The sequence below is a fragment of the Scyliorhinus torazame genome, chromosome 4 (assembly GCF_047496885.1).
Source record: "Scyliorhinus torazame isolate Kashiwa2021f chromosome 4, sScyTor2.1, whole genome shotgun sequence".
In the NCBI taxonomy this organism is placed as follows: domain Eukaryota; kingdom Metazoa; phylum Chordata; class Chondrichthyes; order Carcharhiniformes; family Scyliorhinidae; genus Scyliorhinus; species Scyliorhinus torazame.
In genome coordinates, this window is record NC_092710.1 from 3,601,280 (window position 1) to 3,619,564 (window position 18,285).

General features: G+C 50.3%; 1 protein-coding gene across 3 annotated transcripts in view; it reads right to left on the reverse strand.

Annotated features, from left to right (window-relative positions):
* Positions 1 to 11,528: 11,528 nt before the first annotated feature.
* Positions 11,529 to 18,285, reverse strand: part of LOC140410098 (palmitoyltransferase ZDHHC5-like) — a 224,846-nt gene continuing 218,089 nt past the window's right edge. For all 3 annotated transcript variants that reach the window (XM_072498034.1, XM_072498035.1, XM_072498033.1), the window contains exon 12: positions 11,529 to 12,725. In XM_072498034.1, the coding sequence (XP_072354135.1) occupies positions 12,536 to 12,725 (190 nt within the window). In that variant the 3' untranslated portion in view covers positions 11,529 to 12,535. The remainder of the gene's footprint in view (positions 12,726 to 18,285) is intronic.

Here is an 18,285-nt window from a genome sequence, read left to right on the forward strand (position 1 = left end):
TAACAGGCAACATCCTGGTAAATCTCTTCTGCACCCCCTCTAAAGCCTCCAGATCCTTCTGGTAGTGTGGCGACCAGAATTGAACACTATACTCCAAGTGTGGCCTAACTAAGGTTCGATACAGCTGCAACATGATTTGCCAATTCTTATACTCAATGGATCAAACCTGCACATGGTTTTTACGAGCCGTCAATCGCAGACCACTACTCTAAAGCTATGAATAGCTTGCATTCTGCTGCTGTGCAGCGAGGACTGGACAATTGGAACTGCAAGCTAAGTATTACAGCTATAATGCGTGTGTGTGTGGACAGTGTGATACAGAGAGACCAGCAGAGGGGAGATTGTGTCACACTGTCCACACACACCTTTAACAATCTCCCCTCTGCTGGTCTATCTGTATCACTCTGTCCACACACACCTATAACAATCCCCCCCTGCTGGTCTATCTGTGTCACACTGTCCACACACACACACCGACACCTTTAACAATCTCCCCTCTGCTAGACTCTGTATCACACTGTCCACACACACCTTTAACAATCTCCCCTCTGCTAGACTCTCTGTGTCACACTGTCCACACACACCTTTAACAATCTCCCCTCTGCTGGTCTCTCTGTATCACACTGTCCACACACACACACCTTTAACAATCTCCCCTCTGCTGGACTCTCTGTATCACACTGTCCACACACACACACCTTTAACAATCTCCCCTCTGCTGGACTCTCTGTATCACACTGTCCACACACACGCACACACCTTTAACAATCTCCCCTCTGCTGGTCTCTCTGTATCACACTGTCCACACACACCTTTAACAATCTCCCCTCTGCTGGTCTCTCTGTATCACACTGTCCACACACACACACCTTTAACAATCTCCCCTCTGCTGGACTCTCTGTATCACACTGTCCACACACACACACCTTTAACAATCTCCCTCTGCTGGTCTCTCTGTATCACACTGTCCACACACACCTTTAACAATCTCCCCTCCGCTGGTCTATCTGTATCACACTGTCCACACACACCTTTAACAATCTCCCCTCTGCTGGTCTATCTGTATCACTCTGTCCACACACACCTTTAACAATCCCCCCCTGCTGGTCTATCTGTGTCACACTGTCCACACACACACACCGACACCTTTAACAATCTCCCCTCTGCTAGACTCTGTATCACACTGTCCACACACACCTTTAACAATCTCCCCTCTGCTAGACTCTCTGTGTCACACTGTCCACACACACCTTTAACAATCTCCCCTCCGCTGGTCTCTCTGTATCACACTGTCCACACACACACACCTTTAACAATCTCCCCTCTGCTGGTCTCTCTGTATCACACTGTCCACACACACACACCTTTAACAATCTCCCCTCTGCTGGACTCTCTGTATCACACTGTCCACACACACACACCTTTAACAATCTCCCTCTGCTGGTCTCTCTGTATCACACTGTCCACACACACCTTTAACAATCTCCCCTCCGCTGGTCTATCTGTATCACACTGTCCACACACACCTTTAACAATCTCCCCTCTGCTGGTCTCTCTGTATCACACTGTCCACACACACACACCTTTAACAATCTCCCCTCAGCTGGTCTCTCTGTATCACACTGTCCACACACACACACCTTTAACAATCTCCCCTCTGCTGGACTCTCTGTATCACACTGTCCACACACACACACCTTTAACAATCTCCCCTCTGCTGGACTCTCTGTATCACACTGTCCACACACACACACCTTTAACAATCTCCCCTCTGCTGGTCTCACTGTATCACACAGTCCAGACACACACACACCTTTAACAATCTCCCCTCAGCTAGACTCTGTTAAAGGTGTGTGTGACACAGAGAGACCAGCAGAGGGGAGATTGTTAAAGGTGTGTGTGGACAGTGTGATACAGAGAGCCCAGCAGCGGGGAGATTGTTAAAGGTGTGTGTGTGTGTGGACAGTGTGATACAGAGAGTCTAGCAGAGGGGAGATTGTTAAAGGTGTGTGTGTGTGTGTGTGTGTGTGTGATACAGAGAGTCCAGCAGAGGGGAGATTGTTAAAGGTGTGTGTGTGGACAGTGTGATACAGAGAGACCAGCAGAGGGGAGATTGTTAAAGGTGTGTGTGTGTGGACAGTGTGACACAGAGAGTCTAGCAGAGGGGAGATTGTTAAAGGTGTGTGGGGACAGTGAGATACAGAGAGACCAGCAGAGGGGAGATTGTTAAAGGTGTGTGTGTGTAGACAGTGTGACACAGAGAGTCTAGCAGAGGGGAGATTGTTAAAGGTGTGTGTGGACAGAGTGATACAGATAGACCAGCAGAGGGGAGATTGTTAAAGGTGTGTGTGTGTGGACAGTGTGACACAGAGAGTCCAGCAGAGGGGAGATTGTTAAAGGTGTGTGGACAGTGTGATACAGAGAGACCAGCAGAGGGGAGATTGTTAAAGGTGTGTGTGGACAGTGTGATGCAGAGTCTAGCAGAGGGGAGATTGTTAAAGGTGTGTGTGTGTGGACAGTGTGACACAGATAGACCAGCAGGGGGGAGATTGTTAAAGGTGTGTGTGGACAGTGCGATACAGAGAGTCCAGCAGAGGGGAGATTGTTAAAGGTGTCTGTGTGTGTGGACAGTGTGATACAGTGAGACCAGCAGAGTGGAGATTGTTAAAGGTGTGTGTGTGTGGACAGTGTGATACAGAGAGTCTAGCAGAGGGGAGATTGTTAAAGGTGTGTGTGTGTGTGTGTGGACAGTGTGATACAGTGAGACCAGCAGAGGGGAGATTGTTAAAGGTGTGTGTGGACAGTGTGATACAGAGTCCAGCAGAGGGGAGATTGTTAAAGGTGTGTGTGTGTGGACAGTGTGACACAGAGAGACCAGCAGAGGGGAGATTGTTAAAGGTGTGTGTGGACAGTGTGATACAGAGAGACCAGCAGAGGGGAGATTGTTAAAGGTGTGTGTGTGTGGACAGTGTGATAACAGGGAGTCCAGCAGAGGGGAGATTGTTAAAGGTGTGCATGCGTGTGGACAGTGAGACCAGCAGAGGGGAGATTGTTAAAGGTGTGTGGACAGTCTGATACAGAGAGACCAGCAGAGGGGAGATTGTTAAGGTGTGTGTGGACAGTGTGATACAGAGAGACCAGCAGAGGGGAGATTGTTAAAGGTGTGTGTGGACAGTGTGATACAGAAAGACTAGCAGAGGGGAGATTGTTAAAGGTGTGTGTGTGTGTGTGTGTGGACAGTGTGATACAGAGAGTCTAGCAGAGGGGAGATTGTTAAAGGTGTGTGTGGACAGTGTGATACAGAGAGACCAGCAGAGGGGAGATTGTTAAAGGTGTGTGTGGACAGTGTGATACAGAAAGACTAGCAGAGGGGAGATTGTTAAAGGTGTGTGTGTGGACAGTGTGATACAGAGAGTCTAGCAGAGGAGAGATTGTTAAAGGTGTGTGTGGACAGTGTGATACAGAGAGACCAGCAGAGGGGAGATTGTTAAAGGTGTGTGTGTGTGGACAGTGTGATACAGAGAGACCAGCAGAGGGGAGATTGTTAAAGGTGTGTGTGTGTGGACAGTGTGATACAGAGAGTCCAGCAGAGGGGAGATTGTTAAAGGTGTGTGTGTGTGTGTGGACAGTGTGACACAGAAAGACCAGCAGAGGGGAGATTGTTAAAGGTGTGTGGACAGTGTGATACAGAGAGTCCAGCAGAGGGGAGATTGTTAAAGGTGTGTGTGTGTGGACAGTCTGATACAGAGAGTCCAGCAGAGGGGAGATTGTTAAAGGTGTGTGTGGACAGTCTGATACAGAGAGACGAGCAGGGGGGAGATTGTTAAAGGTGTGTGTGTGGACAGTGTGATACAGAGAGACCAGCAGAGGGGAGATTGTTAAAGGTGTGTGTGGACAGTGTGATTCAGAGAGACCAGCAGAGGGGAGATTGTTAAAGGTGTGTGTGTGTGGACAGTGTGATACAGAGAGACCAGCAGAGGGGAGATTGTTAAAGGTGTGTGTGGACAGTGTCATTCAGAGAGACCAGCAGAGGGGAGATTGTTAAAGGTGTGTGTGTGTGGACAGTGTGATACAGAGAGTCCAGCAGAGGGGAGATTGTTAAAGGTGTGTGTGTGTGTGTGTGTGGACAGTGTGATACAGAGAGACCAGCAGAGGGGAGATTGTTAAAGGTGTGTGGACAGTGTGATACAGAGAGTCCAGCAGAGGGGAGATTGTCCACACACACCTTTAACAATCTCCCCTCTGCTGGTGTCACTGTCCACACGCATGCACACCTTTCACAATCTCCCCTCTGCTGGACTCCCTGTTATCACACTGTCCACACACACACACCTTTAACAATCTCCCCTCTGCTGGTCTCTCTGTATCACACTGTCCACACACACCTTTAACAGTGTGATACAGAGAGACCAGCAGAGGGGAGATTGTTAAAGGTGTGTGTGTGTGGACAGTGTGATAACAGGGAGTCCAGCAGAGGGGAGATTGTGAAAGGTGTGCATGCGTGTGGACAGTGACACCAGCAGAGGGGAGATTGTTAAAGGTGTGTGGACAGTCTGATACAGAGAGACCAGCAGAGGGGAGATTGTTAAAGGTGTGTGTGTGTGGACAGTGTGATACAGAGAGACCAGCAGAGGGGAGATTGTTAAAGGTGTGTGTGGACAGTGTGATACAGAGAGACTAGCAGAGGGGAGATTGTTAAAGGTGTGGGTGTGTGTGTGTGGACAGTGTGATACAGAGAGTCTAGCAGAGGGGAGATTGTTAAAGGTGTGTGTGGACAGTGTGATACAGAGAGACCAGCAGAGGGGACATTGTTAAAGGTGTGTGGGTGTGTGTGTGGACAGTGTGATACAGAGAGTCTAGCAGAGGGGAGATTGTTAAAGGTGTGTGGACAGTGTGATACAGAGAGTCTAGCAGAGGGGAGATTGTTAAAGGTGTGTGTGTGTCTGGACAGTGTGATACAGTGAGACCAGCAAAAGGGAGATTGTTAAAGGTGTGTGTGTGGACAGTGTGATACAGAGAGTCCAGCTGAGGGGAGATTGTTAAAGGTGTGTGTGTGGACAGTGTGATACAGAGAGTCCAGCTGAGGGGAGATTGTTAAAGGTGTGTGTGTGTGTGTGGACAGTGTGACACAGAGAGTCCAGCAGAGGTGAGATTGTTAAAGGTGTGTGTGTGTGGACAGTGTGACACAGAGAGTCCAGCAGAGGGGAGATTGTTAAAGCTGTGTGTGTGTGGACAGTGTGATACAGTGAGACCAGCAGAGGGGAGATTGTTAAAGGTGTGTGTGTGTGGACAGTGTGACACAGAGAGTCCAGCAGAGGGGAGATTGTTAAAGGTGTGTATGTGTGTGTGGACAGTGTGATACAGAGAGACCAGCAGAGGGGAGATTGTTAAAGGTGTGTGTGTGTGGACAGTGTGATAGTGAGACCAGCAGAGGGGAGATTGTTAAAGGTGTGTGTGGACAGTGTGATACAGAGAGACCAGCAGAGGGGAGATTGTTAAAGGTGTGTGTGTGTGTGGACAGTGTGACACAGAGAGTCCAGCAGAGGGGAGATTGTTAAAGGTGTGTATGTGTGTGTGGACAGTGTGATACAGAGAGACCAGCAGAGGGGAGATTGTTAAAGGTGTGTGTGTGTGTGTGGACAGTATGACACAGAGAGTCCAGCAGAGGGGAGATTGTTAAATGTGTGTGTGTGTGGACAGTCTGATACAGAGAGACCAGCAGAGGGAAGATTGTTAAAGGTGTGTGGACAGTCTGATACAGAGAGACCAGCAGAGGGAAGATTGTTAAAGGTGTGTGTGTGTGTGTGGACAGTGTGATTCCGAGAGACCAGCAGAGGGGAGATTGTTAAAGGTGTGTGTGTGTGTGGACAGTGTGATACAGAGTCCAGCAGAGGGGAGATTGTTAAAGCTGTGTGTGGACAGTGTGATACAGAGAGTCCAGCAGAGGGGAGATTGTTAAAGGTGTGTGTGGACAGTGTGATACAGAGAGTCCAGCAGAGGGGAGATTGTTAAAAGTGTGTGTGGACAGTGTGATACAGAGACCAGCAGAGGGGAGATTGTTAAAGGTGTGTGTGTGTGGACAGTGTGATACAGTGAGACCAGCAGAGGGGAGATTGTTAAAGGTGTGTGTGTGTGTGTGGACAGTGTGATTCCGAGAGACCAGCAGAGGGGAGATTGTTAAAGGTGTGTGTGTGTGTGTGTGGACAGTGTGATACAGAGAGTCCAGCGGAGGGGAGATTGTTAAAGCTGTGTGTGGACAGTGTGATACAGAGTCCAGCAGAGGGGAGATTGTTAAAGGTGTGTGTGGACAGTGTGATACAGAGAGTCCAGCAGAGGGGAGATTGTTAAAGGTGTGTGTGGACAGTGTGATACAGAGACCAGCAGAGGGGAGATTGTTAAAGGTGTGTGTGTGTGGACAGTGTGATACAGAGAGTCCAGCAGAGGGGAGATTGTTAAAGGTGTGTGTGGACAGTGTGATACAGAGTCCAGCAGAGGGGAGATTGTTAAAGGTGTGTGTGGACAGTGTGATACAGAGAGACCAGCAGAGGGGAGATTGTTAAAGGTGTGTGTGTGTGGACAGTGTGACACAGAGAGTCCAGCAGAGGTGAGATTGTTAAAGGTGTGTGTGTGTGTGGACAGTGTGATACAGAGAGACCAGCAGAGGGGAGATTGTTAAAGGTGTGTGTGTGTGGACAGTGTGATACAGAGAGACCAGCAGAGAAGAGATTGTTAAAGGTGTGTGTGTGTGTGTGTGTGTGTAGACAGTGTGACACAGAGAGTCCAGCAGAGGGGAGATTGTTAAAGGTGTGTGTGTGTGGACAGTGTGATACAGTGAGACCAGCAGAGGGGAGATTGTTAAAGGTGTGTGTGTGTGGACAGTGTGACACAGAGTCCAGCAGAGGGGAGATTGTTAAAGGTGTGTGTGTGTGTGTGTGTGGACAGTGTGATACAGAGAGTCCAGCAGAGGGGAGATTGTTAAATGTGTGTGTGTGTGGACAGTGTGAAACGGAGAGTCCAGCTGAGGGAGATTGTTAAAGGTGTGTGTGTGTGTGGACAGTGTGATACAGAGAGTCCAGCTGAGGGGAGATTGTTAAAGGTGTGTGTGTGTGGACAGTGTGACACAGAAAGACCAGCAGAGGGGAGATTGTTAAAGGTGTGTGTGGACAGTGTGACACAGAGAGACCAGCAGAGGGGAAGATTGTTAAAGGTGTGTGTGGACAGTGTGACACAGAGAGACCAGCAGAGGGGAGATTGTTAAAGGTGTGTGTGGACAGTGTGACACAGATAGACCAGCAGAGGGGAGATTGTTAAGGGTGTGTGTGTGTGGACAGTGTGACACAGAGAGTCCAGCAGAGGGGAGATTGTTAAAGGTGTGTGTGTGTGTGTGTGTGGACAGTGTGATACAGAGAGACCAGCAGAGGGGAGATTGTTAAAGGTGTGTGTGGACAGTGTGATACAGAGAGACCAGCAGAGGGGAGATTGTTAAAGGTGTGTGTGTGTGGACAGTGTGATACAGTGAGACCAGCAGAGGGGAGATTGTTAAAGGTGTGTGTGTGTGTGGACAGTGTGACACAGAGAGTCCAGCAGAGGGGAGATTGTTAAAGGTGTGTGTGTGTGTGTGAACAGTGTGATACAGAGAGTCCAGCAGAGGGGAGATTGTTAAAGGTGTGTGTGTGTGTGTGGACAGTGTGATACAGAGAGACCAGCAGAGGGGAGATTGTTAAAGGTGTGTGTGTATGTGTGTGTGGACAGTGTGATACAGAGAGACCAGCAGAGGGGAGATTGTTAAAGGTGTGTGTGGACAGTGTGATACAGAGAGACCAGCAGAGGGGAGATTGTTAAAGGTGTGTGTGTGTGTGGACAGTATGACACAGAGAGTCCAGCAGAGGAGAGATTGTTAAAGGTGTGTGTGTGTGTGTGTGGACAGTGTGACACAGAGAGACCAGCAGAGGGGAGATTGTTAAAGGTGTGTGTGGACAGTGTGATACAGAGAGACCAGCAGAGGGGAGATTGTTAAAGGTGTGTGTGGACAGTGTGATACAGAGAGACCAGCAGAGGGGAGATTGTTAAAGGTGTGTGTGGACAGTGTGATACAGAGAGACCAGCAGAGGGGAGATTGTTAAAGGTGTGTGTGGACAGTGTGATACAGAGAGACCAGCAGAGGGGAGATTGTTAAAGGTGTGTGTGTGTGGACAGTATGATACAGAGAGTCCAGCAGGGGGGAGATTGTTAAAGGTGTGTGTGTGGACAGTGTGACACAGAGAGACCAGCAGAGGGGAGATTGTTAAAGGTGTGTGTGGACAGTGTAATACAGAGAGTCCAGCAGGGGGGAGATTGTTAAAGGTGTGTGTGGACAGTGTAATACAGAGAGTCCAGCAGGGGGGAGATTGTTAAAGGTGTGTGTGGACAGTGTGACACAGAGAGACCAGCAGAGGGGAGATTGTTAAAGGTGTGTGTGGACAGTGTGATACAGAGACCAGCAGAGGGGAGATTATTAAAGGTGTGTGTGTGTGGACAGTGTGACACAGATAGACCAGCAGAGGGGAGATTGTTAAAGGTGTGTGTGTGTGGACAGTGTGACACAGAGAGTCCAGCAGAGGGGAGATTGTTAAAGGTGTGTGTGTGTGTGTGTGTGGACAGTGTGACACAGAGAGACCAGCAGAGGGGAGATTGTTAAAGGTGTGTGTGGACAGTGTGATACAGTGAGACCAGCAGAGGGGAGATTGTTAAAGGTGTGTGTGTGTGGACAGTGTGATACAGAGAGTCCAGCTGAGGGGAGATTGTTAAAGGTGTGTGTGTGTGTGGACAGTGTGACACAGAGAGTCCAGCAGAGGGGAGATTGTTAAAGGTGTGTGTGTGTGGACAGTGTGATACAGAGAGTCCAGCTGAGGGGAGATTGTTAAAGGTGTGTGTGGACAGTGTGACACAGAGTCCAGCAGAGGGGAGATTGTTAAAGGTGTGTGTGGACAGTGTAATACAGAGAGTCCAGCAGGGGGGAGATTGTTAAAGGTGTGTGTGTGTGTGTGGACAGTGTAATACAGAGAGTCCAGCAGGGGGGAGATTGTTAAAGGTGTGTGTGGACAGTGTGACACAGAGAGTCCAGCAGAGGGGAGATTGTTAAAGGTGTGTGTGGACAGTGTAATACAGAGAGTCCAGCAGGGGGGAGATTGTTAAAGGTGTGTGTGTGTGGACAGTGTAATACAGAGAGTCCAGCAGGGGGGAGATTGTTAAAGGTGTGTGTGGACAGTGTGACACAGAGAGTCCAGCAGAGGGGAGATTGTTAAAGGTGTGTGTGGACAGTGTAATACAGAGAGTCCAGCAGGGGGGAGATTGTTAAAGGCGTGTGTGTGTGTGTGTGTGGACAGTGTAATACAGAGAGTCCAGCAGGGGGGAGATTGTTAAAGGTGTGTGTGGACAGTGTGACACAGAGAGACCAGCAGAGGGGAGATTGTTAAAGGTGTGTGTGGACAGTGTGATACAGAGAGACCAGCAGGGGGGAGATTGTTAAAGGTGTGTGTGGACAGTGTGACACAGAGAGACCAGCAGAGGGGAGATTGTTAAAGGTGTGTGTGGACAGTGTGATACAGAGAGAACAGCAGAGGGGAGATTGTTAAAGGTGTGTGTGGACAGTGTGACACAGATAGACCAGCAGAGGGGAGATTGTTAAAGGTGTGTGTGTGTGGACAGTGTGATACAGAGAGTCCAGCAGAGGGGAGATTGTTAAAGGTGTGTGTGGACAGTGTGATACAGTGAGACCAGCAGGGGGGGATTGTTAAAGGTGTGTGTGGACAGTGTGATACAGAGAGACCAGCAGAGGGGAGATTGTTAAAGGTGTGTGTGTGTGTGGACAGTGTGACACAGAGAGACCAGCAGAGGGGAGATTGTTAAAGGAGTGTGTGTGTGGACAGTGTGATAGAGATAGACCAGCAGAGGGGAGATTGTTAAAGGTGTGTGTGTGTGGACAGTGTGACACAGAGAGTCCAGCAGAGGGGAGATTGTTAAAGGTGTCTGTGTGTGTGTGTGGACAGTGTGACACAGAGAGACGAGCAGAGGGGAGATTGTTAAAGGTGTGTGTGTGTGTGTGGACAGTGTGACACAGAGTCCAGCAGAGGGGAGATTGTTAAAGGTGTGTGTGTGTGGACAGTGTGACACAGAGAGTCCAGCAGAGGGGAGATTGTTAAAGGTGTGTGTGGACAGTGTGATACAGAGAGACCAGCAGAGGGGAGATTGTTAAAGGTGTGTGTGGACAGTATGATACAGAGAGACCAGCAGGGGGGAGATTGTTAAAGGTGTGTGTGTGTGGACAGTGTGATACAGAGAGACCAGCAGAGGGGAGATTGTTAAAGGTGTGTGTGGACAGTATGATACAGAGAGACCAGCAGGGGAGAGATTGTTAAAGGTGTGTGTGTGTGGACAGTGTGATACAGAGAGACCAGCAGAGGGGAGATTGTTAAAGGTGTGTGTGGACAGTATGATACAGAGTCCAGCAGGGGGGAGATTGTTAAAGGTGTGTGTGGACAGTATGATACAGAGTCCAGCAGAGGGGAGATTGTTAAAGGTGTGTGTGGGTGGACAGTGTGATACAGAGTCCAGCAGGGGGGAGATTGTTAAAGGTGTGTGTGGGTGGACAGTGTGATACAGATAGACCAGCAGAAGGGACATTGTTAAGGGATGTGTTTCAGACAGTGAACAGTACGAGAGGGACGCGGTCTGCCTTGTCATTTGAGCCCTGGGCGGGCCTGAGGAATGGGCAATGTTCTCTCTTCGAGCAATGCAGAATGAGTGGGCTGTTAAAATACAGACCAGGTCATGCTGGAGAGGACAGATCAAACTCACTGAAGCTCAAATCGCAGGGAAATTATAGTGTGCAGATTTCCTCCGGAGCTGTAGAAAGTCTGGCAAATAGAGGGAATGAAAATGGAAACAGTATTCTCATCTTTCTTTGCCTGATTACAAATTGAAGATCAGTCTTGGCCTGGAGTTCTTACCAACTGCAGGAACGTTACTGGATGGATGGTGTCTGAGTGAATTTGTTGGTCAGAGAACGTTCCAGATACCCCATCTTCTTCTGTCTGGCCCACCTTTAAGCTGTGCACGTAGTAACATGGCTGGCCGTCGCCCAGTTTCTCCGCTGCTGTGGAAACTGATAGAAGATGCACTGTAGGAACTCGCCCAAGCTCCTTCGACAGCACCTTCCAAACCCACAACCTGTACCATGGAGAAGGACATAGGGCAGCAGGTCCCAGGGAACCCCACCGACTGGAGGTTCCCCTCCAAGTCACTGACCACTTAGCGAGGCACGTCTGGAGGCGGGGAACTGGGGACCAAGTGGGAGGTGCAGGGTGGGGATGTCAGTGTGAGAGTAAAAGGCCCAAAACATTTTCAAAATGCCGCCGCTCCAGATAAAATCCACCGCTGTTTTTTTTAATAGCTTATTATTTTGAAAATATTTATCATATTCACAGATCATGTTTCACACCTACGCCCCCGCCCCTCTGCGAGAAGTCCCCCCCCCCCCCCCCCCCCCGCCCCCCGAGAAACGTCTGAATGTTGCCCAGCTTCTGGGTGAGTGCAGGCAAGGTGGGCCAGGACACAGGACTGCGAGTGTGGAGGTTCTCCCCCCCCCCCCCCCCCAAGTGGACTGGGGCACAGAGCTGGTTTTTAAAAAGTGGACCGTTGAGCAATGAAGAGCGAAGTGAGGAGGGCGACTCCAGCCTGCCTTCTGCCCCTCTCCCGAGTCCTCATTGCCACCCAGTTCTCCTGCCCTCCGCAGCAGCTCGCACGCCTTCCGCGCCCCATCCAGGGGGAGAGAGTTTACAGTTTGGAGCCTTTCCACTATTGGAAGGATACAGAGTAAATAATCCCTTTAATTATATATTTATATATAAAAAAAAATTCCTTTTAGTTTTGCAAAATTCTTCGCTTTCTTCTTTTAGGCTTCAGTCTTTCAAAACCTTCCCTTTTCCCCCTCTTTCCCCCCACCCCAACACAAAGCCCTCCCACCTCACGTTGATTGCACAATGTCGGCTCCTCAGTGATCGAACTCACAGAAACTTGTACGAGAAAGAGCGAGAGAGAGAGAGAGAGAGAGAGAGTGGGCATGGTTCAACAGGATTAAAAACAAATGCAAGCTCTGCTCCCCTCTGCTGCCAGGGCAGGAAGCTGCAATTCTCTCCCTCCTTCCCCCTGTCCCACACACACTTTCCTGCCAGCCAGTCCCTGCCACACACTTTCCATCCCTCTGCTGGTCAGCGTGTGGCTCTGTGTGTGTGTGTGAGGACGTTCTTCCTCTCTCCTTTCTCTCTCTTAAAACTTATGATTGGCTAAAATTTGAATATACACATATAGAAGGATTCCCACCGCCGTAAAACCGAGTCCTGGGGGAGGTTCAGGAGACCACCGAGTTGTCCGTTCTCCCCTCCCCACATTGTCCTCCCAGTTGCCAAAGGAACAAAGTCCCGTCATCTGGAGATTTAGTCCCCTCCAGCCGCAGACGTTTGCGAGGCACCTATGTCTCTCTCTGTCTCGCTTGGCCTCACACGGATATCTCGTAGGTGGTGCCTCCAACCCCCGAGACTTTCTTCACACCTTTGCTGGGGCTGAGGGGGGCTCCGCTGGAGGTCCCAGGGCAAGGCGGCGGTGATGTCTGCCGTGGATCCGCCTTGCTCAGACTTTTGGGTTGCCCGTTGTTTTTGCTGTGGGAGCCTTTCATCCTCACCTCATCTCTGTCAGGGAGAGAAAGAAATTAGTTAATGTGAAGCAGCAGGGGTTACATACAGTGTAGAGCTCCCTCTACATTACCCTGACAGTGTGTCCCCCACTTTATACCCAGTGTCAGCATCGAGCTCTCCCAGGACAGGTACAGCACGGGTTAGATACAGTGTAGAGCTCCCTCTACATTACCCTGACAGTGTCCCCCCACTTTATACCCAGTGTCAGCATCGAGCTCTCCCAGGACAGGTACAGCACGGGTTAGATACAGTGTAGAGCTCCCTCTACATTACCCTGACAGTGTGTCCCCCACTTTATACCCAGTGTCAGCATCGAGCTCTCCCAGGACAGGTACAGCACGGGTTAGATACAGTGTAGAGCTCCCTCTACATTACCCTGACAGTGTCCCCCCCACTTTATACCCAGTGTCAGCATTGAGCGCTCCCAGGACAGGTACAGCACGGGTTACATACAGTGTAGAGCTCCCTCTACATTACCCTGACAGTGTCCCCCCCACTTTATACCCAGCGTCAGCATCGAGCTCTCCCAGGACAGGTGCAGCACGGGTTAGATACAGTGTAGAGCTCCCTCTACATTACCCTGACAGTGTCCCCCCCACTTTATACCCAGCGTCAGCATCGAGCTCTCCCAGGACAGGTGCAGCACGGGTTAGATACAGTGTAGAGCTCCCTCTACATTACTCTGACAGTGCCCCCCCCCCACTTTATACCCAGTGTCAGCATCGAGCGCTCCCAGGACAGGTACAGCACGGGTTAGATACAGTGGAGAGCTCCCTCTACATTACCCTGACAGTGTCCCCCCCCACTTTATACCCAGTGTCAGCATCGAGCTCTCCCAGGACAGGTACAGCACGGGTTAGATACAGTGTAGAGCTCCCTCTACATTACCCTGACAGTGTCCCCCCCACTTTATACCCAGTGTCAGCATTGAGCGCTCCCAGGACAGGTACAGCACGGGTTACATACAGTGTAGAGCTCCCTCTACATTACCCTGACAGTGTCCCCCCCACTTTATACCCAGCGTCAGCATCGAGCTCTCCCAGGACAGGTGCAGCACGGGTTAGATACAGTGTAGAGCTCCCTCTACATTACCCTGACAGTGTGTCCCCCACTTTATACCCAGTGTCAGCATCGAGCTCTCCCAGGACAGGTACAGCACGGGTTAGATACAGTGTAGAGCTCCCTCTACATTACCCTGACAGTGTCCCCCCCACTTTATACCCAGTGTCAGCATCGAGCGCTCCCAGGACAGGTACAGCACGGGTTAGATACAGTGTAGAGCTCCCTCTACATTACCCTGACAGTGTGTCCCCCACTTTATACCCAGTGTCAGCATCGAGCTCTCCCAGGACAGGTACAGCACGGGTTAGATACAGTGTAGAGCTCCCTCTACATTACCCTGACAGTGTGTCCCTCACTTTATACCCAGTGTCAGCATCGAGCTCTCCCAGGACAGGTACAGCACGGGTTAGATACAGTGTAGAGCTCCCTCTACATTACCCTGACAGTGTGTCCCCCACTTTATACCCAGTGTCAGCATCGAGCTCTCCCAGGACAGGTACAGCACGGGTTAGATACAGTGTAGAGCTCCCTCTACATTACCCTGACAGTGTGTCCCCCACTTTATACCCAGTGTCAGCATCGAGCTCTCCCAGGACAGGTACGGCACGGGTTACATACAGTGTAGAGCTCCCTCTACATTACCCTGACAGTGTGTCCCTCACTTTATACCCAGTGTCAGCATCGAGCTCTCCCAGGACAGGTACAGCACGGGTTACATACAGTGTAGAGCTCCCTCTACATTACCCTGACAGTGTGTCCCTCACTTTATACCCAGTGTCAGCATCGAGCTCTCCCAGGACAGGTACGGCACGGGTTACATACAGTGTAGAGCTCCCTCTACATTACCCTGACAGTGTGTCCCTCACTTTATACCCAGTGTCAGCATCGAGCTCTCCCAGGACAGGTACAGCACGGGTTACATACAGTGTAGAGCTCCCTCTACATTACCCTGACAGTGTCCCCCCCACTTTATACCCAGCGTCAGCATCGAGCTCTCCCAGGACAGGTGCAGCACGGGTTAGATACAGTGTAGAGCTCCCTCTACATTACCCTGACAGTGTGTCCCCCACTTTATACCCAGTGTCAGCATCGAGCTCTCCCAGGACAGGTACAGCACGGGTTAGATACAGTGTAGAGCTCCCTCTACATTACCCTGACAGTGTCCCCCCCACTTTATACCCAGTGTCAGCATCGAGCGCTCCCAGGACAGGTACAGCACGGGTTAGATACAGTGCAGAGCTCCCTCTACATTACCCTGACAGTGTGCCCCCCACTTTATACCCAGTGTCAGCATCGAGCTCTCCCAGGACAGGTACAGCACGGGTTAGATACAGTGTAGAGCTCCCTCTACATTACCCTGACAGTGTGTCCCCCACTTTATACCCAGTGTCAGCATCGAGCTCTCCCAGGACAGGTACAGCACGGGTTAGATACAGTGTAGAGCTCCCTCTACATTACCCTGACAGTGTGTCCCTCACTTTATACCCAGTGTCAGCATCGAGCTCTCCCAGGACAGGTACAGCACGGGTTAGATACAGTGTAGAGCTCCCTCTACATTACCCTGACAGTGTGTCCCCCACTTTATACCCAGTGTCAGCATCGAGCTCTCCCAGGACAGGTACAGCACGGGTTAGATACAGTGTAGAGCTCCCTCTACATTACCCTGACAGTGTGTCCCCCACTTTATACCCAGTGTCAGCATCGAGCTCTCCCAGGACAGGTACGGCACGGGTTACATACAGTGTAGAGCTCCCTCTACATTACCCTGACAGTGTGTCCCTCACTTTATACCCAGTGTCAGCATCGAGCTCTCCCAGGACAGGTACAGCACGGGTTACATACAGTGTAGAGCTCCCTCTACATTACCCTGACAGTGTGTCCCTCACTTTATACCCAGTGTCAGCATCGAGCTCTCCCAGGACAGGTACGGCACGGGTTACATACAGTGTAGAGCTCCCTCTACATTACCCTGACAGTGTGTCCCTCACTTTATACCCAGTGTCAGCATCGAGCTCTCCCAGGACAGGGACAGCACGGGTTAGATACAGTGTAGAGCTCCCTCTACATTACCCTGACAGTGTGTCCCTCACTTTATACCCAGTGTCAGCATCGAGCTCTCCCAGGACAGGGACAGCACGGGTTAGATACAGTGTAGAGCTCCCTCTACATTACCCTGACAGTGTGTCCCTCACTTTATACCCAGTGTCAGCATCGAGCTCTCCCAGGACAGGTACAGCACGGGTTACATACAGTGTAGAGCTCCCTCTACATTACCCTGACAGTGTGTCCCCCACTTTATACCCAGTGTCAGCATCGAGCTCTCCCAGGACAGGTACAGCACGGGTTAGATACAGTGTAGAGCTCCCTCTACATTACCCTGACAGTGTGTCCCCCCCACTTTATACCCAGTGTCAGCATCGAGCTCTCCCAGGACAGGTACAGCACGGGTTAGATACAGTATAGAGCTCCCTCTACATTACCCTGACAGTGTGTCCCCCACTTTATACCCAGTGTCAGCATCGAGCTCTCCCAGGACAGGTACAGCACGGGTTAGATACAGTGTAGAGCTCCCTCTACATTACCCTGACAGTGTGTCCCCCACTTTATACCCAGTGTCAGCATCGAGCTCTCCCAGGACAGGTACAGCACGGGTTAGATACAGTGTAGAGCTCCCTCTACATTACCCTGACAGTGTGTCCCCCACATTATACCCAGTGTCAGCATCGAGCTCTCCCAGGACAGGTACAGCACAGGTTAGATACAGTGTAGAGCTCCCTCTACATTACCCTGACAGTGTGTCCCCCACTTTATACCCAGTGTCAGCATCGAGCTCTCCCAGGACAGGGACAGCATGGGTTAGATACAGTGTAGAGCTCCCTCTACATTACCCTGACAGTGTGTCCCCCACTTTATACCCAGTGTCAGCATCGAGCTCTCCCAGGACAGGTACAGCATGGGTTAGATACAGTGTAGAGCTCCCTCTACATTACCCTGACAGTGTGTCCCCCACTTTATACCCAGTGTCAGCATCGAGCTCTCCCAGGACAGGTACAGCACGGGTTAGATACAGTGTAGAGCTCCCTCTACATTACCCTGACAGTGTGTCCCCCACTTTATACCCAGTGTCAGCATCGAGCTCTCCCAGGACAGGTACAGCACGGGTTAGATACAGTGTAGAGCTCCCTCTACATTACCCTGAGTGTGTCCCCCACTTTATACCCAGTGTCAGCATCGAGCGCTCCCAGGACAGGTACAGCACGGGTTAGATACAGTGTAGAGCTCCCTCTACATTACCCTGACAGTGTCTCCCCACTTTATACCCAGTGTCAGCATCGAGCGCTCCCAGGACAGGTACAACACGGGTTAGATACAGTGAAGAGCTCTTCATTGTGAGTCAGTATTGAACGCTCCCAGAGATTATTGGACAGAGCTGCGGGGCAGGAATAAAAAGCAAGACACTGTGGATACGGAAAATCTGATATAAAAACAATCAGTGCTGGAAATATTCAGCAAGGTCGGCTGTATCTGTAAAGGAAGAACCAAGCTAATGTTTCAAATCAAATATGACTTAACTTAGAAACTGTTCGCTAGAGTCAAAGTAGACTTGAAACATTAGGTCGGTTTCTCTCTCTCCACAAGATGCTGCCAGGTCTTCAGAATATTTCCAGCACTTGGCTGTTTTTATATCGGGGCAGGAACTCTGGTCAATTTCCCTCTTTTTAATCTAGGGGTCACTGGACAGCGATCACGAGCAGGGAGATTTGTTTTTACACAGCACCTTTCACCACTGTTTGTCGATGTACCATTTGTCAACGTATTCTGCCAATTATTCTTTTTTTGTCTACTATGTACGTACTGTGTACGTTCCCGCGGCCACAGAAAAATACTTTTCACTGGACTTCTGTACATGTACAATAAATCAATCAAATCAAATCACAGCGCCAGAGACCCGGGTTCAATTCCGGCCTTGGGTCACTGCAGAGTCTGCACGTTCTCCCCATTGTCATTATATTCAAACACACATCATGATAGACACACCAACAGACAAATCAGAACACACACCACCACAACCAATCACAGAAAGATATAAAAGCACAAACACAACACCTGGTGGTCAGTATTAGCTGGAGAGGAGGACCAGGACAGACCTGCTACATGAAACACTCAGGGAGACAGCACGTGCAGAGTATCCAGAACAAACTGTATTATAAGAGTTAAAATAAAATAGAGTTGTACCACATACAACTGTGTTGGCTCATCTGTGCACCAGAGCACCCAACACCACATGGTACAGGAGTGGATCGATACCTGCCGGCATACCTCAGTGTACACAGACAACCAGCAGTGCCCAGGCAAAATGATAGAGCTCCCGGTTCCGCAGCCGCTCCAGTGCTACGGCGATCTCCGCGAAAACTGGCGGCGATTCCGGCAAGTGTTCGAATTGTTCCTGGTGGCAGCTGAACTCCAAGACCTGGATGATAGCGAAAAAATT